Below are 19936 nucleotides of genomic sequence, written 5' to 3' on the forward strand. Positions count from 1 at the left end.
ACCTACCTGTAGCACGCGCTCCAGCAGGTATATCTCTCTAGTCACCCCCAAAACCAATTCTTCCTTTGGACGCCTCTCCTTCCAGTTCTCTGCTGCCAATGACTGGAACGAACTACAAAAATCTCTGAAACTGGAAACACTTATCTCCCTCACTAGCTTTAAGCACCAGCTGTCAGAGCAGCTCATAGATTACTGCACCTGTACATAGCCCATCTATAATTTAGCCCAAACAACTACCTCTTTACCTACTGTATTTATTTATTTATTTATTTTGCTCCTTTGCACCCCATTATTTCTGTCTCTACTTTGCGCTTTCTTCCATTGCAAACCAACCATTCCAGTGTTTTTAGTTTTTATTTTACTTGCTGTGTTGTATTCACTTCGCCTCCATGGCCTTTTTATATTTTTATTTATTTATACATATATTTGTTTGCCTTCACCTCCCTTATCTCACCTCACTTGCTCACATTGTATATAGACTTATTTTTTCACTGTATTATTGACTATATGTTTGTTTTACTCCATGTGTAACTATGTGTTGTTGTATGTGTCGAACTGCTTTGCTTTATCTTGGCCAGGTCGCAATTGTAAATGAGAACGTGTTCTCAATTTGCCTACCTGGTTAAATAAAGGTTAAATAAATAAATAAATAAAATAAAAACCATCTAACTAACGGGTGCAATAAATCCAATTACTAACAGATTGGATTAGTCTTTGCGTAGCGTCAAATTAATCAACCAATCAATGCAAAAACACAGATATTACAGTATAACAAACAATTTAGAAAATCTCCCTGCAATAGAGCATGTTGGGAAATATTATATATGGTTATATGTAAAACCCTTCTTGCCTTCCAAAGAATCCTTCTTGACTTTCAAAGAACCCTATCTTTCAAAAACGGTTATTTGGATGTTAAAGGTTCTAGGTAGAACCCTTTGCCTTACAAAGAACCCGTGTCTTCTAAAAAGGGTTATTCTGATCAAAAACGTTCTTGGTAAGAACCCTATCCCTCCTCAAAGAACCATTTTGGAAACCTTTTATCTAAAACTGTATTTCTCCCGCTATGTATCAATATCTCTCTCCTCTCCTCTCTATATGTCTCTCCTTCTTCCATTTCTCATTCATCCCCCCTGTCCCCTTGTCTCTCTCCATCTCCCCCTCTCAATTTATCTCTGACCAGACAGCAGTCCCTCTCTCCCTCCACACAGACCCAGCTGATCACCACCAGTCCAGACACTGAGTTACTTTCTGAAACCATATTGATTCTTCTTTTTGATTTGACACGGTGTTATAACAGACGCAGGGTGCACTGTGCTGGAAGAGAGCAGCCCAGGAACTGACCTGCTTTGAGATGAGAGAGAGAGTAACATTTATTTTGTACCTCTCAGTTCAACCAAGATGCATGAACAGGAGAACAAACTAGGTTGTACATTACAACCGCTCTTAGAGGACAATGGACGTGGAAGAAATGCTTCTTTATTATTAACTATCGACCTGATTTGAGAGATATTGTGACTCTGAAAGAGAGACGAGAGAGAGAGAAAAGGAGAGGGACAGCCATTGAGCGAGAAGAAGAAGAAGCTAGAAGTGTTCGCGATGCTGTTTGGTATTCTCTGCCCAAGACAGATTCTGATCTTTCATGCCAATACCACAATGTTACAGATGACGCAGTAGGTAAATGTTTTCTGTCTGTCTTGTCCATCTCTGTCTGTCGGCCAAAACATCCCACTCATTCTTGGTCTTTGTGTGCTTGAATCTTTATTATAGGAAATGACTTTACTAAACTGCAGTATAGTATTGTATTACTGTGGCTTTACTTTCATTATACAACTGTGAGCCACAACAAGTGTGAAACATAAAAAACACTTGTTTGTTTCACATTTGCTTTTGGGCTCATTGTGTAATTGTATTTGGGGTATATTGTAATTAGAATCAAGTCAATGGCCCCGCTAATTGGCCAGAAACTATTTAGCATGGGCTGATGGTAATTACCTCATTGGAACATCACTGCTCTCTCTAGCTGCATCAAGGTTTGGGTGGAACCAATGAGAGATGGAATGCATGATCCTGAAATCTGTAGATTTTTTTACGTTTGTTGACGAGCTATATCTGAATTTTGTGAATTTGTCGCTGTAAAGTATTGTCATGTGTTGACCTGAAAAATAATAATTTCCACGTGAATGATCAGTAAAGGTAGCTATTGTTCTGTAACATATCGCATTCCTAAGTCAATGGCCAAACCCCGCTCAGTATTAGATGCCCACCCAACCTTATATTGACTCCAGATTCCATCTCTCTCCAACAACGTGGCTCACTGGGTCAAGAAAAATAATGTAATAATCTGATCAGGGTTTAGTGAGTAGGTGGTCTTGTCATATCAATTAAAGCTCTGACTAACCCCTCTGCATAGTTTCACTCTCTCTGGGAGACCCCGTGTTTTACCTTCTTTGAAATCAAACCCCTTTTTTTTACCATTGTACCATTATTTTCCAGTGCAAATTGCCCAAGATTTGGACAATGGGTATAATTTGGGCTCATTGTGTAATTGTATTTGGGGTATATTGTAATTAGAATCAAGTCAATGTACTAAATTGTTGTTGTTTTGTTATTTTTCCTCTGCTGTTTATTCTCTTGCAGAGAGGCTTGTCCAGCTGTGTACTTTTATATGAGAACGTGAAGTGCTTTTTTATTACAGTCAATTCAATTGGTCTTTCAGCTGCTCAATTGGCAAAACATCTTCATCCGCATCCAGCGAGACCCAGACTGTGATTACAGCTGAGACTGTAAAACTTATTTATGTTTCACCATAGAGTAGAAGGCAGCACTCACTGGCTAAACACCAAACACTGCTGCTTATGTGGAGCTCAGCTCAATAGCCTCTTAGCTCTCTCTAAGGAGGAGAACAGTGGAAGAGTTTGTTTCCTCTCCCTCTCAAGCCTACTAATCCTGCTGCATTGTCTGTGTTTGCTAGCAGGCTGCTCTCTCTGCCTTTTGTTGTGGTTGTCAAATCAGTTTCTCTCTCCCACCTCTGTGTGTCTCTCTCTCCGGCTGCCACTAGAGAACCAGGAAGTATAGAGAGAAAGAGAGAAAAAAATACCCAGCAGCTGAGGAAAACAAGGAAGTGAATACAGCCAGGGCCTGAGCCTCAATTGTGAAGTGAAAGGTAGCAAGTTAGAGCACAGAGAGCAGGGCAGCTGTGCTAAGGAAGTGCTAGCTAGCTAACGTCATCACTGGCTGTGCTCTCCGCAGCAGAGAGAGAAACAAAGAGTGACAGAAAGCGAACAAAACTGCAGAGCCTGCCTCACAGATATACCAGTGAGTACACATTGGGAACCGAGCTTCACACGGGTAGGCCCCATAGGGGGGGAGAGAGAGAGAGTGTGTGTGTGTGTCGGAGTGTGAAAGAGTCAGAGAAATGGAGATAGCAGAGTGGAGAAGAGAATTGAAGAGTAGGGGGAGTTTTATGTGCAGTGAGGCCCAGTTGGTGGTTGTTTGTGTCAGAAAGGAGAGAGAATAGCCGAGCTGTGCTCAGGAGAGGTAGGCCCCCACGGAGCGAGAGAGGAAAAGAGAGAGAGAGAGCACAAAACATAGTTTTGTATGCAGCTCAGGCCCTGCTGTGTGTGTCAGGCAGGCAGCGTGGGTAGCCTCCATTCTTAAAATGCTCTCCCGTAGAGTGAAATAAATGAAAGGGGGAAGGAGAGGAGAGAAAAACAAAATGATTGAAGCATGAAATGGTCTGTCCCTAATGTTGGACAGAAAGAGGAGGAGCTTGGAGAGAAAGAGAGTGTGTATGCATTAGATAATGCAGGTTTGCACTCTCACCAGTTGTGTGTGTATCTACAGTGTGTGTATGTGGGGAAAAGTATGCAAACAAAGAGGGGTGTGTTTGCAGACAAAAGCAGTAAACTTTGGCAGGTACAGTACCTTTGAAAGGGATGTGTTTTGTTTTTCCTCTGACAGTAGTCCCTACAACTTGTTACTCTTGCTTAGGTAAAGTAAGTACCTATTTATATACCCTGTCCTCTACCACTCATCTCTCCCACAGGGTGTCCTTCACTTACCCCCCTACTCACCCTACTCAGACCCACTACAATGACAGACCAAGGGGAACCCTGGAGAGGAAGTGGAGGACCTGATGAGGACGAGCTACCGCAGATGGATGGGTCATGTGATGCGTGTGAGCCTGACGAGGCCCAGCCGGCGACCCAGGTGTGTCACACCTGCAGCTTCGCCTTCTGCCCTGCCCACGCCGAGAAACACGCATGCAGCACACGACACCAGCTAATGCCCTACGGCCAGGAAGTGTTGCAGCCCCAGTCCCAGTCCCAACGGCTGGGCAGGGACAGACACACAAGGGAGGGGGCAGGGGAGGAAAGGGTACAGGGAATGAGGCCTGCGACAGAGCCAGGGGTGGTGGAAAATGCGGCATGCGGTGGGGCTGGGATACAAGAGAACGGTGTGTGTGGAGGAGAGAGAGACCAGGGGAAGGGGAAGGTTGATGATGAAGATGGCGATGAGGAGGCAGAGGCGGCTCTAGAGGGGGTTAGTAAGAGGGACACAGTGACAGTGGAGAGGCTGCGCTGTAAGGAGCATGGCCAGGAGGGCACTCTCTATTGCAAGGCTGACGAGAAGGTCATCTGTGTGGTGTGTGCCGTGCAGGGGGAGCACCGTGAACATGAGATCATCACCCTGCGCGAGGCCTACGTCTGGCAGAAGGTGAGTTGCACATCCTTCACGCATCCAGTGTCTTCAGAAAGTATTCTTAACACTTGACTTATTCAACATTTTGTTGAATTCAAAATGAATATTAAAAAAATCTCACCCATCTACACACAATAACCCATAATGATGAAGAGAAAACATGTTTTTAGATTTAAAAAAAAAAAAGTTAGTGAAATTGAAATGCAGAAATATCTCTTTTACATAAGTATTCACACCCCTTCGCTATGACACAGCATATTGAGCTCAGGTGCATCCAATTTCCTTTAATCATCCTTGATGTCACGTTCTGACCTTAGTTTCTTTTTATGTCTTTGTGTTAGGTTGGTCAGGGCGTGAGTTGGGGTGGGTAGTCTATATTCTGTTTTCTATGTTGTTGTATTTCTATGTCTGGCCTGATATGGTTCTCAATCAGAGGTAGCTGTCGATCGTTGTCTCTGATTGAGAATCATATTTAGGTAGCCTGTTTTCCCCATTTTGGTTGTGGGTGGTTGTTTCCTGGGTTTGTGTTTGTGTCACCATTCAGGACTGTTTCGGTTTTCGTTTTCATTCACTTTGTTATTTTTGTATTTTGTAGTGTTCAGTTTATTATTAAAATATGACGAACACTTACCACGCTGCATATTGGTCCGATCCTTCATACTCCTCAGACGAAGAGGACGAGAATCGTTACACTTGAGACGTCACTACAACTTGATTGGAGTCCACCTGTGGCCAATTATATAAGGTCCCACAGTTGACAGTGCATTTCAGAATGAAAACTATACCATGAAGTCCAAGGAAAGAATTGTGATGAGGCATATATCTGGGGAAGGGTATAACACCATTTCTAGAGTGTTGAAAGTTTCCAAGAGCACAGTGAAAAATATCCCCAGACTCTGCCTAGAGCTGGCCTTCTGACCAAATTGAGCAACCGGGCAAGAAGGACCTTGGTCAGGGAGGTGACCAAGAACTCAATGACCACTCTGACAGAACTACAGAGTTCCTGGGCTGAGATGTGAGAACTTGCCAGAAGGACAACAGTCTCTACGTCACGCCACTTCACCAGTTATCAGAGTCAGTACAGCCACCCGGTTTCTTCACGCATTGCGCCGACAGAAACAAACATATCTCTGGTAAGAAGAAGGGCGGGGGTGTATGCCTTATGATTAACGAGACGTGGTGTGATCATAACAACATACAGGAACTCAAGTCATTTTGCTCAACTGAACTAGAATTCCTTACATTAAAATGCCGACCGCATTATCTACCAAGATAATTCTCTTAGATCATAATCACAACCGTGAATATCCCCCCCCCCCCAAGCAGACACCTCGACCGCCCTGAAAGAACTTTATTGGACTCTATGTAAACTGTAAACCATATATCCTGAGGCTGCATTTATTGTAGCTGGGGATTTTAACAAAACTAATCTGAAAACAAGGCTCCCTAAATTTTATCAGCATATCGATTGCGCGACCCGGGCTGGCAGCGTTCTGGATCATGGCTACTCTAACTTTGCATACAAAGCCCTCCCTCGCCCTCCTTAGCAAATCTGACTACAACTCCATTTTGTTGCTCCCAAGCTATAGACAGAAACTAAAACAGGAAACGCCCGTGCTCAGGTCTGTTCAATGCTGGTCCAACCAATCGGATTCCACACTTCAAGATTGCTTCGTTCACGGTGACTTGGATATGTTCCGGATAGCCTCAGACAACAACATTAATGTATATGCTGATTTGGTAACCGAGTTTATTAGCAAGTGCAGCGGTGATGTTGTACCCGTGTTGACTATTAAAACCTTCCCCAACCAGAAATCTTGTATTGATGGCAGCATCCGTGCAAAACTGAAAGCGCGAACCACTGCTTTTAATCATGGCAAGGCGACCGGAAACATGACCGAATACAAACAGTGTAGCTATTCCCTCTGCAAGGCAATCAAACAAGCTAAGCGTCAGTATAGAGAGAAAGTAGAGTCGCAATTCAACGGCTCAGACACGAGACGTATGTGGCAGTGTCTACAGTCAATCATGGACTACAAAAAGAAAACCAGCCCCGTTGCGGACAACGACGTCTTGCTCCCAGACAAATTAAACAACCTATTTGCTCGCTTTGAGGACAATACAGTGTCACTGACATGGCCCGCTACCAAAACCTGTGGGCTCTCCTTCACCGCGGCCAATGTGAGTAAAACATTTAAACGTGTTAACCCTCGCAAGGCTGCCGGCCGGGACGGCATCCCTAGCCACGTCCTCAGAGCATGCGCAGACCAGCTGGCTGGTGTGTTTACGGACATATTCATTCAATCCCTATCCCAGTCTGCTGTTCACACATGCTTCAAGAGGGCCACCATTGTTCCTTTTCCCAAGAAAGCTAAGTTAACTGAGCTAAACGACTATCGCACTTCCGTCATCATGAAGTGCTTGAGAGACTAGTCAAGGATCATATCACCTCCACCCAAGCCTCCCGGGTGGCGCAGTGGTCTAAGGCACTGTATCGCAGTGCTAGCTGTGCCACCAGAGATTCTGGGTTCGAGCCCAGGCTCTGTCGCAGCCGGCCGCGACCGGGAGGCCCATGGGGCGGCGCACAATTGGCCCAGTGTTTGGCCGGCAGGGATATCCTTGTCTCATCGCGCATTAGCGACTCCTGTGGTGGGCCGGGCGCAGTGCACACTGACCAGGTCGCCAGGTGTACAGTGTTTCCTCCGACACATTGGTGCGGCTGGCTTCCGGGTTGTGTCAAGAAGCAGTGCGGTTTGGTTGGGTTGTGTTTCCGGGGACGCATGGCTCTCGGCCCTTGCATTTCTCGAGTCCGTACGGGAGTTGCAGCGATGAGACAAGACTGTAACTACTACCAATTGGATACCACGAAATTGGGGAGAAAAATGGGGATTTTTTTTTTTCTAAAATAAAAAACATCACCTCCACCCTACCTGATACCCTAGACCCACTCCAATTTGCTTACCGCTCCAATAGGTCCACAGACGAAGCAATCACACTGCACACTGCCCTAACCCATCTGTACAAGAGGAATACCTATGTAAGAATGCTGTTCATCGATTACAGCTCAGCATTTAACACCTTAGTACCCTCCAAACTCATCATTAAGCTCGAGACCCTGGGTCTCGACCCCGCCTTGTGCAACTGGGTCCTGGACTTTCTGACAGGGGGTAGGAAACAGGGTAGGAGGGTAGGAAACAACATCTCCACCCTGCTCATCCTGTATTCCCTGTTCACCCATGACACCTCCAACTCAATCAACAAGTTTACAGACGTCACTACAGTAGTAGGCTTAATTACCAACAACGATGAGACGGCCTACAGGGAGGAGGTGAGGGCCCTCAGAGTGTGGTGTCAGAAAAATAACCTCACACTCAACGTCAACAAAACAAAGGAGATGATCGTAGACTTCAGGAAACAGCAGAGGGAGCACCCCCCTATCCACATCGATGGGACAGTAGTGGAGAAGGTGTAAAGTTTTAAGTTCCTCGGCATATACACCACGGACATACTGAAATGGTCCACCCACACCTCAGGAGGATGAAGAAATTTGGCTTGTCACCAAAAACACTCACAAACTTTTACAGGTGCACAATTGAGAGCATCCTGTCAGGCTGTATCACCGCCTGGTACGGCAACTGCTCCGCCCACAACCGTAAGGCTCTCCAGAGGGTAGTGCGGTCTGCACAACGCATCACCAGGGTTAAACTACTTGCCCTCCAGGACACCTACACCATCCGATGTCACAGGAAGGCCAAAAATATAATCAAGTACAACAACCACCCGAGCCACTGCCTGTTCACCCCGCTATCATCCAGAAGACGAGGTTAGTACAGGTGCATCAAATCTGGGACCGAGAGACTGAAAAACAGCTTCTATCTCAAGGCCATCAGACTGTTAAACAGCCATCACTAACATTGAGTGGCTGCCGCCGACATACTGACTCAAATCTCTAGCCACTTTAATAATTAAACATTTATTACATCCAATTTATCACTAGTCACTTTAAACAATGCCACTTTATATAATGTTTACATACCCTACATTACTCATCTCATATGTATATACTGTACTCTATACCATCTACTGCATCTTGCCAATGCCGCACAGCCATCACTCATCCATATATTTATATGTACATATTCTTATTCATAAGGTAGTTGTTGTGAAATTGTTAGATTACTTGTTAGATATTACTGCAATGTCGGAACTAAAAGCACAAGCATTTCGCTACACTCGCATTAACATCTGCTAACCATGTGTATGTGACCAATAACATTTGATTTGGTTATTGGACATGACAGCACGCCTGGAGTTTGCAAAAAAACACTTGAAAGACTCTGAGAGCATAAGACAAAAGAGTCTGCTCTGATGAGACAAAAATGTAATCCTTTGGCCTGAAAGCATAGACTACATCTGAAGAAAACCAGACACAGTTTATCACCCATCTAACGCCATCCCTACCATGAAGCATGGTGGTGGCAGAATCATGCTATGGAGATGTTTTTCAGCGGCAGAGACAGGGAGACTGGTAAGGATGGAGGGAACAATGAACGGAGCCAAATAAAGTTAAATCTTTGATGATAACCTGCTTCGGAGTGCAAACAACCTTATACTGGGCCAAAGATTTACTTTCCAACAGGACAATGACCCCAACCATACAGCCAAAGCAATGCTGGAATGGCATCAAAACAAGAATTTGAAAGTCCTTGTGTGGCCCAGCCAAAGCCCAGCCTCGAATCCCATTGAAAATCTGTGGAAAGACTTGAAGATTGCTGTTCACCACCACTCCCCATTTAACTTAACAGAGCTTGAGAAATAAAATCTGCAAGGAAGAATGGAAGAAAATCCCCAAATCCAGATGTGCAAAGCTGATACCAATACACCCAAGATGACTAAATGATTGTAATCCCCGCCAAAGGTGCTTTACAATGTATTGAGTGTGAATTCTTATGTAAATTAGATATTTATGTATTTAATTTTCAATAAATTAGCTAAAATTGCCAAAAACATGTTTTCACTTTATAATCATGGTGTATTGTGTGTAGATGGGTGAGAGGTAAAGGGTATGAATACTTTCTGAAGGCACTGTATCTTTAGGCGGACTCGCAGTGACTTCACATTGAGCATGATCACTACCTGTTTATTTAGATTCCGATTCAGAGATTGAGTGCTTAATAGTCACATGTATAGGGTTGCAGGTGTGATTGCACGGTATAGTAAAATTATTAGGCTCTGCGCTCCAACATGCAAGACAAAGTGAAATAAAATAAGGAAAAGGGTAATAAAAAAACTACATCAATAGAAATATAGAAGTAGCACTATATACTGTACAACATAACTGTAGCAGTGATGAATAAATGAATGTCCATTGGGGTGGAGGCAGAGTAAAGACTATTTAGAGGGTGTGGGGACCAAGTGGGAAAAAAAGTATAATTTAAAAAACTATAATAGACATATTGATATATGTTGTTGGAGTGGGGGCAGAGTAAAAGTCAGTGGGGGGGATGTCCATAGGGGGAGAAGCAGAGGGGAAATGTCCATTTATAATGTAGATATGAACACCATAGCAAATGTATAACATAGATATTAGACAGTGCCACATTTATAATATAGATATTGCACAGTACCACGTGGCAGATACAAATAGAGTAGAGGGCCTAGAGAGCTACCCTGCGGTACACCACACTTTACATGTTTGACATTAAGGAAGCTTTCATTAAAGAAAACCATCTGAGTTCTATTAGATAGATACAGTAGCAGATATAATCATAGTATCACATTCATAACATGGATATAAGCACAATTCCACATTTGTAACAGAGGCATTACACAGTACCACATTTATAACATAGATATAAACACAGTACCACGTTTATAACATAGATATCATCAGCATACATGGACACAAATGCTTTGTTTAACCTCTCTAGCGTACATGAGACGGGAGCGTCCCACCTCTTCAACAGCCAGTGAAACTGCAGGGCGCCAAATTCAAACGTACATGTATTTTACACCATTTTAAAGATACACTTGTTGTAAATCCAGCCACAGTGTCCGATTTCATAAAGGCTTTACGACGAAAGCAAACCAAACGATTATGTTAGGTGAGTGCCTATTCACAGAATAACACAGCCATTTTTCCAGCCAAAGAGAGGATTCACAAAAAGCAGAAATATAGATAAAATGAATCACTAACCTTTGATGATCTTCATCAGATGACACTCATAGGACTTCATGTTACACAATACATGTATGTTTTGTTCGGTAAAGTTCATATTTATATCCAAAAATCTGAGTTTACATTGGCGCCTTACGTTCAGAAGTTCCGAAACATCCTTTGATTTTGCAGAGAGCCACATCAATTTACAGGAATACTCATAATAAACATTGCTAAAAGATACAACTGTTATGCATGGAATTTTGTGTAGGATTTCAAAAACGCTTTACGGAAAGAGCAAAAACCATCGGTCGGCGCTCAGAGCCCAATCAAGACACAAATATAGCCGCCATATTATGCAGTCAACAAAAGTCATAAATAGCATTATACATCTTCACTTACCTTTGCTGATCTTCGTCGGAATGCACTCCCAGGACTCCCACTTCCACAAGAAATGTTTGTTTTGTTCGGTAATGTCCATCATTTATGTCCAAATAGTTACTTTTGTTAGCGCGTTTGGTAAACAAATCCAAAGTCACGAAGCGCGTTCACTAAAAGCAGACGAAATGTCAAAAAGTTCCGTAACAGTCAGTAGAAACATGTCAAACGATGTATTGAATCAATCTTTAGGATGTTTTGAACATAAATCTTAAATAATGTTCCAACCGGAGAATTCCTTTGTCTTCAGAAAAGCAAATGGAACGGGAGCAAACTCTCATGTGAACGCGCATGGTCAGCTCGTGGCTACTGGCAGACCTCTGACTCATTCCTCTCTGCTTGGGCCCCACTTCACAGTAGAGGCATCAGACAAATTCTAAAGACTGTTGACATCTAGTGGAAGCCTTAGGAAGTGCAACTTTACCAATATTCCACTGTATCTTCATTAGGAGCTGAGTTGAAAATCGACCAACCTCAGATTTCCCACTTCCTGGTTGGATTTCTTCTCAGGTTTTCGCCTGCCATATGAGTTCTGTTATACTCACCGACATCATTTAACCAGTTTTAGAAACTTCAGAGTGTTTTCTATCCAAATATACTAATAATATGCATATATTAGCAACTGGGACTGAGTAGCAGGCAGTTTACTCTGGGCACGCTTTTCATCCAAACGTGAAATTGCTGCCCCCTATCCCTAATTTTTAACAATGAAAAATAGATTTTTATTTGAGATTCTTCAAAGTAGCCACCCTTTGCCTTGATGACAGCTTGGCATTCTCTCAACCAGCTTCATGAATATGCATATTCTAGATTTTATGGCTTTGTAGCAGGCCGTTTACTCTGGGCATGCTTTTCATCCGGACGTGAAAATACTGCCCCCTACCCCAAAGAAGTTAATGCCAGTGGCAGGTCATTGGTAAAAATAGGAAAGAGTAGAGGGCCTAGAGAGCTGCCCTGCGGTACACCACACTTTACATATTTGACAATAAGGAAGCTTCCATTAAAGAAAACCCTCTGAATCCACGATATGGTAGAGGTTGAAAAGCCATACCACGTCATTTTTCTCGACAACAGGTTATGGTCAATAATATCAAAGGCTGTACTGAAATCTAGCAGTACAGCTCCCACAATCTTCTTATTATAATTGTATTTGAACCAATCATCAGTCATTTGTGTCAGTGCAGTACATGTTGAATGTCCTTCTCTATAAGCATGCTGAAAGTCTGTTGTTAATTTGTTTACAGAGAAATATTATTGTATTTGGTCAAACACAATGTTTTCCAACAGTTTATAGGTCTGCTGTTAGAAACAGTAAAGGCGGCTTTACCACTCTTGGGTAGCAAAATTACTTTTGCTTCCCTCCAGGCCTGAGGACAAAAACGTTCCTCTAGGCTTAGATTAAAGAAATGCCGATAGGAGTAGCTAGAGTCAGCTACCATCCTCAATAGCTTTTCATCTAAATTGTCAATGCCAGGAGGTTTGTCATTATTGATTGATAAGAAAACATTTTTCCACCTCTCCCACACTAACTTTATAAAATTCAAACTTGCAATGCTTTTCTTTCATTATTCATTTTTTTATGCATGAGTACGATGGCTCACTGTTCATTGTTGGCATTTCCTGCCTAAGTTTGCCCACTTTATCAATGAAATAATAACTTAAAAAATTGGCAACATCAAATGCTATTGTGATGAATAAGCCATGTGATTCAATGAAAGGTGGAGTTGAATGTCTTCCTCCCCATAGTTTCAATTGAAGATTTTTTTATGTCATTTATCTTGGCTTCATAATACAGTTTCTTCTTATTTTTGTTGAGTTTAGTCTTCATTTCTCAAGTTGCAGTAAGTCAGCCAGTCTTATTAGCCACTCCTTTCAACTATACAGTTTTTAATTTCCTCATCAATCCATGGAGTCTTAACAGTTCTGAAAGTCAGTTTCTTAAAAGGTGCATGTTTATCAACCATTTGAAGAAGCAATTTCATAAATTCATCAAGTGCAGTGTCTGGATGCTCCTGATTAATCACATCAGACCAAAAAATATTTTTAACGTCATCCACATAAAAGTCTCAGCAAAATCTTTTATGTGATCTCTTATACTGTAGACTATTTTATGCCCAGCTTTTGGAACTTTGGCTTTCCTAGATATAACCACTATTGTGATCACTGCATCCAATGGGTATGACTACAGCTTTGGAACAAAGTTCTAAAGTATTAGTAAAAATGTGTGGATGATCTTGTTCCTGTAGTGTTTGTAAACACCCTGGTAGGTTGATTAATAACCTGAACCAGACTAAAGGCACTGGTTACAGTGAGAATCTTCCTCTTGAGTGGACAGCTTGATGAAAACCAGTCAATATTCAGGTCCTCAAGAAGGTAGACCGCTCTGTTTACATCACATACACTATCAAGTATTTCACACATATTATTTAGATACTGACTGTTTGCACTTGGTGGCCTATAGCAACACCCCAAAAGAAAGGGCTTTAGATGTGCCAACTGAAGCTGCAACCACAACACTTAAACACTTTACATGAGATCTTCTCTACGCATTAGAAGCATATGGCTCTGAATACATACAGCAATATTCTTGTTTTGCTACTGCTGTATTATCTAATTCATTATCTAAGTGAGTCTCAGAAATAGCTAATATATTAATGTTATCTGATGTTAGCCAGTTATTGATTTCATTAACCTTATTTCTAAGGTTACATATATTCATAAGGGCTATTTTCAGCCCTTTCCTGGGTAGCTGATCAGAAATAGACATAATATGGAAAAGAGCGTTCCGTGTTCAACAGGAAGTGACGTGTTGTGCAGTGCATGGATATGAATACTTTCTGAAGGCGCTAACATAGATATAAGCACATTCCCACCGTTTATAACATAGATATAAGCAGTCCCACCGTTTATAACATAGATATAAGCAGTCCCACCGTTTATAACATAGACATAAGCAGTCCCACCGTTTATAACATAGATATAAGCACAGTCCCACCGTTTATAACATAGACATAAGCAGTCCCACCGTTTATAACATAGACATAAGCAGTCCCACCGTTTATAACATAGATATAAGCACAGTCCCACCATTTATAACATAGACATAAGCAGTCCCACCGTTTATAACATAGATATAAGCAGTCCCACCGTTTATAAAATAGATATAAGCACAGTCCCACCGTTTATAACATAGATATAAGCAGTCCCACCGTTTATAACATAGATATAAGCACAGTCCCACCGTTTATAACATAGACATAAGCAGTCCCACCGTTTATAACATAGACATAAGCAGTCCCACCGTTTATAACATAGATATAAGCACAGTCCCACCGTTTATAACATAGACATAAGCAGTCCCACCGTTTATAACATAGATATAAGCAGTCCCACCGTTTATAACATAGACATAAGCAGTCCCACCGTTTATAACATAGACATAAGCAGTCCCACCGTTTATAACATAGATATAAGCACAGTCCCACCGTTTATAACATAGACATAAGCAGTCCCACCGTTTATAACATAGACATAAGCAGTCCCACCGTTTATAACATAGACATAAGCAGTCCCACCGTTTATAACATAGATATAAGCACAGTCCCACCGTTTATAACATAGACATAAGCAGTCCCACCGTTTATAACATAGACATAAGCAGTCCCACCGTTTATAACATAGACATAAGCAGTCCCACCGTTTATAACATAGATATAAGCACAGTCCCACCGTTTATAACATAGACATAAGCAGTCCCACCGTTTATAACATAGATATAAGCACAGTCCCACCGTTTATAACATAGACATAAGCACAGTCCCACCGTTTATAACATAGACATAAGCACAGTCCCACCGTTTATAACATAGACATAAGCAGTCCCACCGTTTATAACATAGACATAAGCAGTCCCACCGTTTATAACATAGATATAAGCACAGTCCCACCGTTTATAACATAGACATAAGCAATCCCACCGTTTATAACATAGACATAAGCAGTCCCACCGTTTATAACATAGACATAAGCAGTCCCACCGTTTATAACATAGATATAAGCACAGTCCCACCGTTTATAACATAGATATAAGCACAGTCCCACCGTTTATAACATAGATATAAGCACAGTCCCACCGTTTATAACATAGACATAAGCACAGTCCCACCGTTTATAACATAGACATAAGCACAGTCCCACCGTTTATAACATAGACATAAGCACAGTCCCACCGTTTATAACATAGACATAAGCACAGTCCCACCGTTTATAACATAGACATAAGCACAGTCCCACCGTTTATAACATAGACATAAGCACAGTCCCACCGTTTATAACATAGACATAAGCACAGTCCCACCGTTTATAACATAGACATAAGCACGGTCCCACCGTTTATAACATAGATATAAGCACGGTCCCACCATTTATAACATAGACATAAGCACGGTCCCACCGTTTATAACATAGACATAAGCAGTCCCACCGTTTATAACATAGATATAAGCAGTCCCACCGTTTATAACATAGATATAAGCAGTCCCACCGTTTATAACATAGACATAAGCACAGTCCCACCGTTTATAACATAGATATAAGCAGTCCCACCGTTTATAACATAGACATAAGCAGTCCCACCGTTTATAACATAGATATAAGCACAGTCCCACCATTTATAACATAGATATAAGCACAGTCCCACCGTTTATAACATAGATATAAGCACAGTCCCACCGTTTATAACATAGATATAAGCACAGTCCCACCGTTTATAACATAGACATAAGCAGTCCCACCGTTTATAACATAGATATAAGCAGTCCCACCGTTTATAACATAGATATAAGCACAGTCCCACCGTTTATAACATAGACATAAGCACAGTCCCACCGTTTATAACATAGATATAAGCAGTCCCACCGTTTATAACATAGATATAAGCACATTCCCACCGTTTATAACATAGATATAAGCAGTCCCACCGTTTATAACATAGACATAAGCACAGTCCCACCGTTTATAACATAGACATAAGAACAGTCCCACCGTTTATATAGACATAAGCACAGTCCCACCGTTTATAACATAGATATAAGCACAGTCCCACCGTTTATAACATAGATATAAGCACATTCCCACCGTTTATAACATAGATATAAGCACATTCCCACCGTTTATAACATAGATATAAGCACAGTCCTACCGTTTATAACATAGATATAAGCACAGTCCCACCGTTTATAACATAGATATAAGCACAGTCCCACCGTTTATAACATAGATATAAGCACAGTCCCACCGTTTATAACATAGATATAAGCACAGTCCCACCGTTTATAACATAGATATAAGCACATTCCCACCGTTTATAACATAGATATAAGCACAGTCCCACCGTTTATAACATAAATATAAGCACAGTCCCACCGTTTATAACATAGATATAAGCACAGTCCCACCGTTTATAACAGATATAAGCACAGTCCCACCGTTTATAACATAGATATAAGCAGTCCCACCGTTTATAACATAGACATAAGCAGTCCCACCGTTTATAACATAGATATAAGCAGTCCCACCATGTATGACATAGATATAAGCAGTCCCACCGTTTATAACATAGATATAAGCAGTCCCACCGTTTATAACATAGACATAAGCAGTCCCACCGTTTATAACATAGATATAAGCACAGTCCCACCGTTTATAACATAGACATAAGCAGTCCCACCGTTTATAACATAGACATAAGCAGTCCCACCGTTTATAACATAGACATAAGCAGTCCCACCGTTTATAACATAGACATAAGCAGTCCCACCGTTTATAACATAGATATAAGCACAGTCCCACCGTTTATAACATAGACATAAGCAGTCCCACCGTTTATAACATAGACATAAGCAGTCCCACCGTTTATAACATAGACATAAGCAGTCCCACCGTTTATAACATAGATATAAGCACAGTCCCACCGTTTATAACATAGACATAAGCAGTCCCACCGTTTATAACATAGACATAAGCAGTCCCACCGTTTATAACATAGACATAAGCAGTCCCACCGTTTATAACATAGATATAAGCACAGTCCCACCGTTTATAACATAGACATAAGCAGTCCCACCGTTTATAACATAGATATAAGCACAGTCCCACCGTTTATAACATGGACATAAGCACAGTCCCACCGTTTATAACATAGACATAAGCACAGTCCCACCGTTTATAACATAGACATAAGCAGTCCCACCGTTTATAACATAGACATAAGCAGTCCCACCGTTTATAACATAGATATAAGCACAGTCCCACCGTTTATAACATAGACATAAGCAATCCCACCGTTTATAACATAGACATAAGCAGTCCCACCGTTTATAACATAGACATAAGCAGTCCCACCGTTTATAACATAGATATAAGCACAGTCCCACCGTTTATAACATAGATATAAGCACAGTCCCACCGTTTATAACATAGATATAAGCACAGTCCCACCGTTTATAACATAGACATAAGCACAGTCCCACCGTTTATAACATAGACATAAGCACAGTCCCACCGTTTATAACATAGACATAAGCACAGTCCCACCGTTTATAACATAGACATAAGCACTGTCCCACCGTTTATAACATAGACATAAGCACAGTCCCACCGTTTATAACATAGACATAAGCACAGTCCCACCGTTTATAACATAGATATAAGCACGGTCCCACCATTTATAACATAGACATAAGCACGGTCCCACCGTTTATAACATAGACATAAGCAGTCCCACCGTTTATAACATAGATATAAGCAGTCCCACCGTTTATAACATAGATATAAGCAGTCCCACCGTTTATAACATAGACATAAGCACAGTCCCACCGTTTATAACATAGATATAAGCAGTCCCACCGTTTATAACATAGACATAAGCAGTCCCACCGTTTATAACATAGATATAAGCACAGTCCCACCATTTATAACATAGATATAAGCACAGTCCCACCGTTTATAACATAGATATAAGCACAGTCCCACCGTTTATAACATAGATATAAGCACAGTCCCACCGTTTATAACATAGACATAAGCAGTCCCACCGTTTATAACATAGATATAAGCAGTCCCACCGTTTATAACATAGATATAAGCACAGTCCCACCGTTTATAACATAGACATAAGCACAGTCCCACCGTTTATAACATAGATATAAGCAGTCCCACCGTTTATAACATAGATATAAGCACATTCCCACCGTTTATAACATAGATATAAGCAGTCCCACCATTTATAACATAGACATAAGCACAGTCCCACCGTTTATAACATAGACATAAGCACAGTCCCACCGTTTATAACATAGACATAAGCACAGTCCCACCGTTTATAACATAGATATAAGCACAGTCCCACCGTTTATAACATAGATATAAGCACATTCCCACCGTTTATAACATAGATATAAGCACATTCCCACCGTTTATAACATAGATATAAGCACAGTCCCACCGTTTATAACATAGATATAAGCACAGTCCCACCGTTTATAACATAGATATAAGCACAGTCCCACCGTTTATAACATAGATATAAGCACAGTCCCACCGTTTATAACATAGATATAAGCACAGTCCCACCGTTTATAACATAGATATAAGCACATTCCCACCGTTTATAACATAGATATAAGCACAGTCCCACCGTTTATAACATAAATATAAGCACAGTCCCACCGTTTATAACATAGATATAAGCACAGTCCCACCGTTTATAACAGATATAAGCACAGTCCCACCGTTTATAACATAGATATAAGCAGTCCCACCGTTTATAACATAGACATAAGCAGTCCCACCGTTTATAACATAGATATAAGCAGTCCCACCATGTATGACATAGATATAAGCAGTCCCACCGTTTATAACATAGATATAAGCAGTCCCACCGTTTATAACATAGACATAAGCAGTCCCACCGTTTATAACATAGATATAAGCACAGTCCCACCGTTTATAACATAGACATAAGCAGTCCCACCGTTTATAACATAGACATAAGCAGTCCCACCGTTTATAACATAGACATAAGCACAGTCCCACCGTTTATAACATAGACATAAGCAGTCCCACCGTTTATAACATAGATATAAGCAGTCCCACCGTTTATAAAATAGATATAAGCACAGTCCCACCGTTTATAACATAGATATAAGCAGTCCCACCGTTTATAACATAGATATAAGCACAGTCCCACCGTTTATAACATAGACATAAGCAGTCCCACCGTTTATAACATAGACATAAGCAGTCCCACCGTTTATAACATAGATATAAGCACAGTCCCACCGTTTATAACATAGACATAAGCAGTCCCACCGTTTATAACATAGACATAAGCAGTCCCACCGTTTATAACATAGACATAAGCAGTCCCACCGTTTATAACATAGACATAAGCAGTCCCACCGTTTATAACATAGATATAAGCACAGTCCCACCGTTTATAACATAGACATAAGCAGTCCCACCGTTTATAACATAGACATAAGCAGTCCCACCGTTTATAACATAGACATAAGCAGTCCCACCGTTTATAACATAGATATAAGCACAGTCCCACCGTTTATAACATAGACATAAGCAGTC

The 19936-nt window shown here is 41.3% G+C and overlaps 1 protein-coding gene across 7 annotated transcripts in view; it reads left to right on the forward strand.

Annotated features, from left to right (window-relative positions):
* The first annotated feature begins 1203 nt into the window (after positions 1 to 1203).
* Positions 1204 to 19936, forward strand: part of LOC139584565 (tripartite motif-containing protein 44-like) — a 94781-nt gene continuing 76048 nt past the window's right edge. For 2 of the 7 annotated variants that reach the window (XM_071416577.1, XM_071416576.1), the window contains exons 1-2: positions 3089 to 3315; positions 4046 to 4716. In XM_071416577.1, the coding sequence (XP_071272678.1) occupies positions 4093 to 4716 (624 nt within the window). In that variant the 5' untranslated portion in view covers positions 3089 to 3315; positions 4046 to 4092. Of the gene's footprint in view, positions 1675 to 3088; positions 3349 to 3557; positions 3916 to 4045; positions 4717 to 19936 lie in introns of those variants that run through there. The other 5 variants (XM_071416573.1, XM_071416574.1, XM_071416572.1 and 2 more) reach the window with 5 other exon arrangements.

This window comes from Salvelinus alpinus, chromosome 9, assembly GCF_045679555.1.
Source record: "Salvelinus alpinus chromosome 9, SLU_Salpinus.1, whole genome shotgun sequence".
In the NCBI taxonomy this organism is placed as follows: domain Eukaryota; kingdom Metazoa; phylum Chordata; class Actinopteri; order Salmoniformes; family Salmonidae; genus Salvelinus; species Salvelinus alpinus.